Source organism: Pistacia vera, unplaced genomic scaffold (assembly GCF_008641045.1).
Source record: "Pistacia vera cultivar Batoury unplaced genomic scaffold, PisVer_v2 Contig309, whole genome shotgun sequence".
Lineage (NCBI taxonomy): Eukaryota > Viridiplantae > Streptophyta > Magnoliopsida > Sapindales > Anacardiaceae > Pistacia > Pistacia vera.
The window spans coordinates 577595-588738 of NW_022196123.1; the positions used below are offsets into that span (position 1 = coordinate 577595).

The 11144-nt window shown below is 33.3% G+C and overlaps 1 protein-coding gene across 1 annotated transcript; it reads left to right on the forward strand.

Moving 5' to 3' along the window:
- The first annotated feature begins 5676 nt into the window (after positions 1-5676).
- Positions 5677-8295, forward strand: LOC116136059 (WAT1-related protein At1g68170-like). Its single transcript, XM_031421776.1, has 7 exons — positions 5677-5890; positions 6043-6105; positions 6199-6315; positions 6728-6968; positions 7061-7219; positions 7313-7464; positions 8055-8295. Exons 1-7 carry the CDS (start codon positions 5694-5696, stop codon positions 8293-8295), a joined length of 1170 nt encoding a protein of 389 aa, XP_031277636.1. The 5' UTR covers positions 5677-5693.
- The last annotated feature ends 2849 nt before the right edge of the window (positions 8296-11144 follow it).

Here is an 11144-nt window from a genome sequence, read left to right on the forward strand (position 1 = left end):
TTTTCAAGACCTTTTTTCAAAAAGGAAATGAGTTTAAAGCATTTTGGTCTAATGTGACATTTCCTATAACAGAAATGACAAATAGGAACAAACCTTTTTGTTAGGAATTATTCACAATAAAACATGCTAGAAAACAAGAATTTACTGATTAAAACCTAAAGTTCAAATCCTTAATTATAAGAGATTTTACGTTTTTTACATGCTTAAGAACAATAAAAACCATTCAAGGTTTTGCTTTCATACCCACGTTGATGGCTGCTTTAATCGATCTTTGAAAACGCTCCGAGTTCAAGATTAGAAGTGTACTTACGGATATCCACACAAAGGCAAGACTTCACACACGATCAATTTGCTAGAGTGATCTTTGTGGTTTAAAGAAGAAAAAGGGTTAAGAAAATTCAAAGAGAATTTTCTCTCTACACATTTAGCTTGAGAGGCAAGAGTGAGCTAGTTTAGGAAATAGGGTTAAGGCCCCCTTTTATAGGCAAACCCTAACCCCAGAGCCCCTTGGATATTACATGAATGCACCCACTAATATCTAATTTAATTAGACTTTACTTAGTGCCTAAGAAAAAGTCAGTTTGGTATTTTATTATTATTGCCTTAATCATATAATAATTCACTATTTAAAATGCATGTACACTGATATATTAATTTAAATCATGATTATTTATTCATTTAATATATATACACCAATATATATATGCTTGAATAAATATGTAATCTTACAAATTAAATCCAATATGGAATTGTATCCAAGCAACAACCCTTCCAACAAATTTAACTGCTCCGTAAGATTTGCCAAAATATCCCTTCGTCTATGAAAGATGAAAATACCCTTACTCGTTATCTTCTTTATATTGCCTTTTAAGTGTGTGACTTGTAGACTCCTCATCTTATTGAAAAGTGTCTAATATCGTGATCAATCACCCTATTAATTGTCTCATTACACACATACCTAGATTAGCCACCCAACAGATTTGAATTCAACGAATTCACTACCTGTCAATAGTATGGTTACCGTGCAATTCAATCATTTCATAATCTATTATCTCATCAAGGTTTGAAGCATAGAAATAATGTCAGCTTCAAGTATGAGGCACCTTGACATATTCAGATTCAATTATCAGATCAATTGACAAAATGAGCAACAACTCGATTCCACTATGGCCACTGATTTAAGGTCATTGTCTCTTATCGAATATCTCACCGCAATAATTTCTCTTGTGCCTAGGAGTGACAAATCCTTTGTCGATCCACCATAGCCATAGTGTATTTCTCAATTTAGCCAACCACTACTATGTTGATAACCTAAATAGAATTATGTTTGACTAGTGTCAAACTACACCAATATTTACACACCGCACTCTGGTGATCTCAAGTCCAAGGATAACATGCACCACCATCTGTTAGATGATGTATTCCATAAATATTAGGGTTACCATCTATATGGAATCCCCTATATGGGCCAGTCAAGTGAACTCGTAACAAGCACCCATGCGTCAAACCAAGTTGTCACCAAACAAGCTTGACATATGAGATCTATCACTACCTTCTGGTAGAGTCGTTCAATACTATGATAGTCTTACCGTATTATTTGTGCCATAGGTCAAAATAATACTAGAGCTATGGATGTTTCTAGAATGACCACCTAATGTGATCATAGGGATCTCACAATCAGCACTTATCACTACTTGATTCCCTCGTCATGGTTCAACTACTCTAAGGACATATATTATCACAAAAAGGACATATATTTGGAATATCATTTACATAATATAAACGATGCCTTTTATTAGATAGAATAGCATGATTTGTAGAGTCAATATACAATGTATGATTGATTCTAGGGCACCTACTCTAACACTTTTTACCTTTACAAATTGATTGCCAATAGTAACAATAGCAACAGCAGGACGTTTTGATGCCTTTTAGGCACATCCAAGTTGAGTGTCCCAATACTTTGAAGAGAAAGGGTAAAGCGATGGCTACTACCCTAAGTAAGAGTGATAAGGAAGAGAATGAGAGTCAGGAAGATGAGCCTGATGAGAGTGAGAATTTCTTTGCCTTTATGGTTAATCAAGAGGATAGTGATAGTGTTTCTTCAGATGATATTAGTGATGTTTATCAAGAGCAACAAAAAGCGTATGATAAGATGTATGATTAGCGGCTAAAGGAAATCAAGAAGTTAAAATCTCTTGAAGCTGAAAAATCAACTTTGTTGGATGACAAAAAAAATTTGTCAGATAAAGTGATAACCTTGTCTTTTGATCTAACCAACAAAGAGTTTTTGTTAAGTCAAGCTTTGAAAGAACTAATTGAGGCTAAGCCCATTGTTGGAAGGTTAAATGCAAGTTCATACAAGCTTAATGAAGTGCTTGGTCAAGAAATGATTTTTGGAGATAGATTCGATTTGGGATTCACTCCGAGTGTGAGCACATCCATGTCTGGTGTGCTCATATTCCCTCACACTCAAAAAACTTAATGCCTTTGTTCTTCTTTTCATTTTCTTTTGAAAACTTTTTCAGAAAAGCACCAGGACTAGAATGGTCAGAAAAGTTTTTCACAAAAGGTTGTTGCCTTTTCTAGCCACATTTAGCCTTTTCATGTTCTTTATAAAAAAATTTGGCAAAGTTTTTTGTGAATAAGACACACTTATCATCATCTAAATCACTTACATCAACATTTTCGAAGGGATTAGGAATTACCTCATGTTTTAAAGTAAAAGAGCTTTTACCTGATTTGTTGTCCCACCTTTTCAAATTGAGTTCAAAAGTTTGCAAATATCTAATCAACTCATCCAATTGCACGACATCCAGATCTCGGCATTTTTCAATGGAGGTCACCTTTGACATAAATCTCTTGGGCAATGAGCATAAGACTTCCTGACAAGTTAAGCATTAGTATAGACTTTACTAAAGCATAACACTCATTAGAAACATCACAATTCCTAACATGAAAGTTAGTGCTTCTTTCATCTTCATGCATAGTCAAATTCTCATAGTCAATAACCAATCTCCTAAGCTTGATTTTCTTAACAATGTTTATACCTTCATTTTTGGCTTGGAGTTTATCATATGGATCTTTAACAATCTCAAAGTCAGCAATGATTTTCATATGATTTACACAAACAACATTAAAGATGGCATGAAGGCTTTTGAGTTAAAATTAGCAAGATCTAATTTAGCCTTGGTCCACTCTTGTATTGGTTTTGGTTTGGTCACCTCTTCTTCAACAACTACGGGTTCTTTCCAATCACTCACAACAAACATCCATACCCTCTCATCTATAGACTTTAGGAAGGTACGCATCCTAGGTTTCCAATAAGGATAGTTGGGCCCTCTAACATGGGTGGTTTGTTAGTAAACCCTCATTCACTAAAGAAGTTCATGATAAACACAGTGCAGATGTTGACACAAACAAATCAGATGTGGTCACACACACACACTAGCAAGGCAGATGTGGAAACACACTAAATAGATGTTGACACACATGCTGAATCGAGAAATTTGCTCAAAAATGTACAAAAGATAACGGATGCAACATACACTAAAACAAAGCACAAGCACAATCAACAAGTATGGATCTACTGAAATGACTCTTTAGAACGGGCTTTGATACCAAATGGAAGTTTGTTTAACTATAATTATTTACCAAGTTGTAATCAAATGTGGAATAAGTGTTGATTGTGTTCATTGGTGCTTGTGGGTATGGTTATTAAACATATTCATCATATCAACTATAAGCATAAAATGTACACAAGCATATTTACATGGTTCAGCCAACAGCCTACATCCATAGGACCAAGTCCAAAAGAAGCAAATCCACTATAGCAAACATTCAAAGTTCATTACAAAGTTGAAGTTAAGTTAAACGATGTAAAACACTGCCTATTTTCACAACACTCTAACTTCACCTTTTGGATGATCCACCATCTTGTCACAGCTTGCTTGAATCCAAGATAACTCCTGGATAGCTCGAGCTCCACTTAAGCTTCAACATCAAAGCCAACCTTTAGCTCCACAGCTTGAAATCCCTTTAAGCTTTCATCAATGGAACCATGTTCTAACAAACTCAAACAACTAAGATTAGCAATGTATTTTGAGCATTCAAAAACATAAAGAACCTAACCTAAAGCGAATAAACTGTCTAAGGAATTTTAGAGAACAAATAGGAGAGAATTCAGGTTCAAACATAAATGCAAGGATGAAGAAAATTATAAAGAATCCTTGTGCAATAAACTCTTAGACAACCAACTGACAAAACCTTACACATGTGTGGCTATTTTAGGAAAGTTTTCACCAACTTGTTAAGACTATTTCTGAAAAGCAAAACAAATTTCCAAGACCACATCTAAAATATTTGACACTTGTATTTGAACCACTCATGCATATTTCAATCCTTAATAGAATCTTAATAGCCAGTGAAAACTCGACATTTGTACTAAGGTCTGACTAGACGACTGTTTACACATTTGACTCTAATGTGCCTACACATTTTGCGATAAAACCATATTAAAGAAATGTGAACACATCTATACAGAATGTCATGATATGTGTAAACTACAGATACGATTGAGCTTAACCAAATGACTATGCAAACATCAGTAATACATGTGCACACGTGACTTCATAAGTTGACAAAAACACTTACACAAAGAATAAGAACTTTTGTTTATTCATGAGGGCTTTAGATAAGTTTCAATAAAAAGAAATCACAAGGAGGTACTATTGTTAGAGATCACAATTATAATTTAAGATACAGTTTAAATATTATTTTATTATATTTATTATGGTGATTCCAATTGTTGACGAGGATAATAGCTAAAAAATTTCATCGTGATTCTCGTGACTTATCTCTTGAAGATAGAATAAAATTAGGATTGGTCGACATATCCTATTTCTTGCAAAACATCAAAGATAAATATTAGGATAATCTTATAGCCATAATGGTTTCTAAAAACGACAATCTTACAATTCTTTTTAATTTCCTTCTTTTTAAGTCTACCAAACAAATATTGATGTTGAATACAGAGAATTATTTATTAGTAAGTAAAACTTTATGGTAAATCCATGGTATTGTAAACTTTTCCCTTATAATCTATCCAACTTTCTTTTTTGGATTTTTCGTATTATGAGAAGTAACAAAAAGGTTGTTTTACTTAACCATTTAAAGTGATATATGACATCATTAATGAATTTTTTATATTTTGCTTTATTATCAAGTAATTAATTTAATATAGTATCATAACCAAACGTCTAAAGTTTGAGTAAAGTACTAACTTAAACTATTGCATCTCCTTCAACCTTTAAAATATAACATCTTCAACTTTCTAATTGTGGCTGATTAGATAACTAATCGAGATCCACACTTACCATCACTCCAAATTTTTAACGTTTTGTTGTCATTTTTACAGTACTTTTTACCAGAGTCTAAGAAATAATGTTAACATAGGTTCACGTCAGGATCAGGATTCTTGTTTTATCATTTTTTATTGAACATTAATTTATATGACTTTTTCAGTGCCTTCCTCACTGCTGGCAACTGAACTATTTTTCTAATCAACTGAACTATAAAGTTGGCATTAATTTGCATCAGCTATCAGCAAATCGCCAAGTTCCCTATAAATTGCATGCTCTAGGAAAGCACGAAGACACAACTTCTGAGCTTTAAGTGAGCTAAATTTATTGAGAATGATGGATGAGATTTGTAATTTCATATATAGATTGAAACCGGCTTTCTTTATGGTAGTGGTTCAAGTGGCATATGCTGTTGTCAATGTTTTGTATAAACTTGCAGCTAATGATGGAATGAGCTTGAGTGTTATTGTTGCTTATCGATTCATTTTTGCCACCGTTTTTATGGTCCCTCTTGCTCTTATTCTCGAAAGGTTTGCTCATTTTCTTTTCATATGTATCAATCTCTTTTTTCTTTCCATGTTTTATTTATCAATAATACTACACTCATAAACACTTCTCACTAACTTTCTTTAATCAAGACTTTTGCAGGATTGTAATGGTTTTTATAATATTTTTTTCGCAGGAATAGCAGACCAAAACTTACTTGGACGATACTCTTTCAAGCTTTTCTTTGTAGCTTAATTGGGTAAGTTTAAAATCTTAAAAAATAATAATAATAATGATAATAATAAACTTGACTATTTCTAGATTTCTCATCCAACTAATGCTTGAATCGTAGGGGATCACTACATCAACATTTGCACTTGACGGGCATGGCCTTCACAACTGCAACGTTTGCCACGGCCATGAGCAATCTCATTCCAGCCATCACTTTCTTTTTGGCTTTTTCTTTCGGGTACTAATCACCACTAGTCTTCTTTATCTCCTTAAATAAAATTATTATATAACGTGTTATACAAGTCCAGTTACATTCAAGTTTTTTTTATGCAAACAAATAGGACATTACTGTCATATTATTACATCATTTATCATTATTTAACGGAACATTTATTAACTTTTTTTCTTTATTTGCTCTCTTCCGTATATCTTATGTCATATCAATTTGTATATAACATTTCTTCATGTAGCATTAAACTTATACATTACATTCACTTTCCATACAGTAATTCATGTTGTTAACATATTTAGAATATAAAACATATAATTTAAAATAATATTAATATTAATATTAATAATGGAAATCAATGTTGCTTATTATATTCATCAACGCAATGGTTAATCTGGGTTTGTGGTTGCGAATATATCAGACTAGAGAAGGTGGGAATAAGGACATTGGCTGGAAAAGCAAAAGTGTTGGGAACATTTATTGGAATAGGTGGGGCGATGCTCCTCACTTTCTACAAGGGAGTTGAGATTAAAATCTGGTCTACAAATATTAACATTCTGCATCATGCCGCCACACAGCATACCGAATCTAATAAATTCCTCTTTGGATGTTTATTGGTTCTCGCTAGTTGCTTCACTTACGCTTCCTGGTTGATCATTCAGGTCTTTAATTTTAAATTTGGTTAACCACATATATATGCCTAAAGGTTTTAAGAATTTATTGATTTATTTATTTTACCTTTCAATATTTACAGGCTAAAATGAGTGAGCAATACCCTTGTCACTACTCAACCACAGCTCTGGTGTCTCTAATGGCAGCAATAGAGTCTGTTGTGTTTGCCCTTTTCAGGGAAACAGATTGGAATCAGTGGAAGTTGGGCTTCAATATTAGGCTTCTTACTGTTGCTTATACTGTATGTTCTCTTATTTTCAACATAGCTGACAAAAATAACGTCTTCTTCTATTAATAGTTTGATTATGTGATGTTTTTAATGTATTTGTTGCAGGGAATTGTTTCTTCTGGTTTGTTGATGACCTTGATATTCTGGTGTGTGCGTATGAAGGGGCCTTTATTTGTATCTTCCTTCAACCCTCTTATGCTTGTGGTAGTAGCCTTTCTTGGTTCGTTAATACTGAACGAGACCCTTCACTTGGGCAGGTATTTGTCAATTTACCTCTCTAAGAAAGAAGCTTAATATATCTTTTGAATAGAATAATCAACCTCTTTGAACATTATAGATAAATTAGGGCATAAAGTGGCATCTTTATTCCTAAAAGGGTTTATTGCATTTTCTCCTATCTGAGATCGCTTAATATTTAACTCATTTATTATTTTAAAAAATTATGATATTTTTATAAGGATTTGGTTAATAATTTTTAGGGGATTTTGTAATTATGAAAGGGTTTTAATATTTTCTAAAGGAAACGGATGAGTTTAGTACTAAGTGATCTCATATAAGGGAAAATGAAATGAACCAATACCTAGAAAGACCTTTTAAAGGTAGCTCATGCACCTTCATGACAGTTCTATTGATGCCAATTTTCTCAAAATAATAATAATAATAATTTGATATGAGAAGAATTTATATGCTAGTAATAATAATGTGAAACATTTCCTTGAAGATAAATAATATCTTTTCGTCATATGGAACAGATATCTTTGGGGTAACTTGAAGAATTTGATTTTCTTTATTTTTTCCAGGAAAAATATGTAAGATTTAAGAGTAATTAATTCACAAATTATGTCAGTATATTAGGTTCAACCATGATCGTCTGTGGACTTTATGCGATACTGTGGGGTAAAGGTAAGGAGATGAAGAAAATTACTCAGTTGGTGCCGACCAAAAGCTCTACAGGATCTCAGACGGTTGATATAATTCAGTTGGTGTCATCTAAAAGATCTGGAGATTCTCAATCAACTGAGATTGTTATGGACTCTCCAATTGATTACACCTCCAACAAAAATAAATACAACAATAACATCAATTAACATCAAGGATTGATGTTCATTGATTGATGTGGGAAATATTTATTGTTATGAGCTATTTTTAGGATTTATATTTTTGTCTTTACAAATTATTATTATTTTTATCTTGATTTAGGATAATAATTAGACTTATTATTTCATAAGAATTATCATGTATTGTTCGATCATCATACCCTTAAACTTTCTCATTTTTATAAATAAGTTGTATTATTTCAATATCAATCAATGGATTAATAATTATTTACTATTATGATCCTTTGTATGTGTATTCTCGTGGATTTGACTTATTTGAGTAAGAATGACAAAATACAACCCAACCCGCATGAATTTCAACCTAGCCCAACCCAGCCTATTATTAAAAATTTTAATAATAGGTTGGGATGCATAAATTTTTATGGAAGTTATTTAATGCCCACTAAAACTCTATTTACATTCTATTATTAGAAAATTTTATTGTACATACAAAAATAACAAAAAGGACCATTCAATAAAAACATTTTAACATTTTATTCAAGTTTTTGAAACTTTTAAACATCATGCAATTCTAATATTATGTTGGATGAAAATAAAGGCCCAATCTATTAATGGGTCATAAATCCAGAAGTCCGACACACAAAAACCCAAACATGCCAATCCAAATGAAAACCCAAAGAAGTAGAGAGAGGGGAAGTAATTAAACAAACTAATAGAAAGGAGTTTGGTTTATGAAATGTTGTATTATTTAGAATGTTATATTAATGGAAAGATATATTATCTTGAAAATTATTGAGAATGTTATATTTTATATATTTAGTTAGATTGAAATAAATTGGTGGGTATAAATAATTAATATGTTTGGTTGTGAGAAATAAAAGAATTATGGGAAAAGCATTTTATTGAATTGCCCTTCTTTTTAATATTATTATTATTATTGTTAATATTTTGATTATTCTTTTAACCTCTTACATTTGAGAATTCAGCTAAAACACTCCAACCACAATAAAAGTTTAAAATTTAACAAAATACCCCCGACCACAGTCGGCCACCGACCCTTACCACACCAACCCTCACATCCTTTGGCCGCCAGCTGGTGACCCTTCGCCTTCCCCCATCGCCAATCGTCCTCTCCATCTCCTCCATGCCTCTTTGTCACCCCCACCATCGGTGAGAATTCGGCTTCCAACGACGTTTCCTCCATTTTTTCGGCCCCATTTGCCCCTCCCCAGTGTAGATCGGCTACCATATCTTCATCTTCACCTTCACCCGAGCTCTCCCATGTTGATTCCATTGAAGATTGGCCGTGATTGTTCGTATTTCACTAGTGACCGTTCAACTTCTTCACTGGATTTTGCTTCCTTTCCAGAGACGTTTGGGCTCCCCAACTACCTATTTGGACTCCCTAGCACCTAATCTACCTCCTCTCATGTTTGATCATAATTTTGCCACCCACAATGGTGGCCGACAGCAAATGGCAGTGCCCGATGGTCTATTTGGAAACTTTAGATCTTCGACTAGAGTTTAAAGTGGACTTTAATATGCCTACAAGTTGGGCGGAGGGATGGGGGTCAAGGAGGGTCAAATTGACCCTTCTTGACTCTGAAAAATTATAAAAAAATCATATTATATATTATATATATATATAATATTAATATATATAAAGCATGAATGGCTACAAACTTGTAGTAATTTAGTATGGTTAGAGTTTAAAGTGCCCCAGATTAGGACACAACGTGTTATATATAATTTATGTACATAGAGTTTAGTTCAAAATGTTTCTGTAATTAATATTCTATATAGATTTAAAATTGTATTCGGATTAAAGATGGATACCTCATACTCCCAAGAATAAGCATAGTAGCAAATGACTTTAGCTTCAGGATATTAATTATATATTCCAGGCAGGTTTCAAATCAAAAGAACTGAACTATTTAATGAACAGCATTTGAGTTCTCAGTGGAAACCCATAAGACTTTCATATTAATAAAAAATTCCATTAGAAAAAAGACCTAGTGGAGTCATCAAGGCTGGCAACGAACACTCAGCCTCTCTCTTTTCCCGAGATTCTCTCTCTCTCCTCTCTATCTCACTTCTTTTTTCTCTCTATTATTTTTGTTCCCAATTTTTTTCACTCTCATTTCATTCTTATTCTTTTTCACTTTCATTCAATTTCTTTTCAATTGATCCTATACACTTGTTTGGAGTTAAAGGTACAGTAGTTTAGGTATTGCTCATGACAAAGGAATATCTATTCTTAAATCCGTTTGGAACTACAAGCCTATCGTGCTGCCACGATCTTCCTAATAGATATTGCTCGGCATGCATCGGAGCCACATCGTAATAACGCTTCATACTAGGTTACTCATAGAAATACATAAAGTAAAGCATTTATATTAGCAAAAGTAATGGGCCGGAATTTTCTTTTAATACATATAATCATTCTTTATACAAAGTAAGGTATCATTTGTAAAAGTTATCAAAAACAGTGGACAGTGTAGTATTGTCTCGTTGCCAACGCCCATCCGACACGTTCCACCTAGATCCTGCAAACACAAGATAAACAAGGGGTGAGCACAAAATAATGCTCAGTAAGTAAATCCTCACTTGTCTATCCCGTAACTCTTTCTCTTAATTCTTTCCTTACACTCTCTCTCTCATTTATTCTTTTTCGTTTCTCTTTCACATAGCTCTCTTTTCTATTAACTTTCTGTTGTATGTCACAACCTCATCTTACCGGAGGCACACGGTGAGTGGAGATCACAAAGCACCCACCCACTCTTGTGACTTCTACTCATTCTGTTTCTCTCTTCTTTCTATATTTCTCATTCTTTCTCACTTGAGTGTCACGGCCTCACTTACGGGAGGCACGGGGGTGG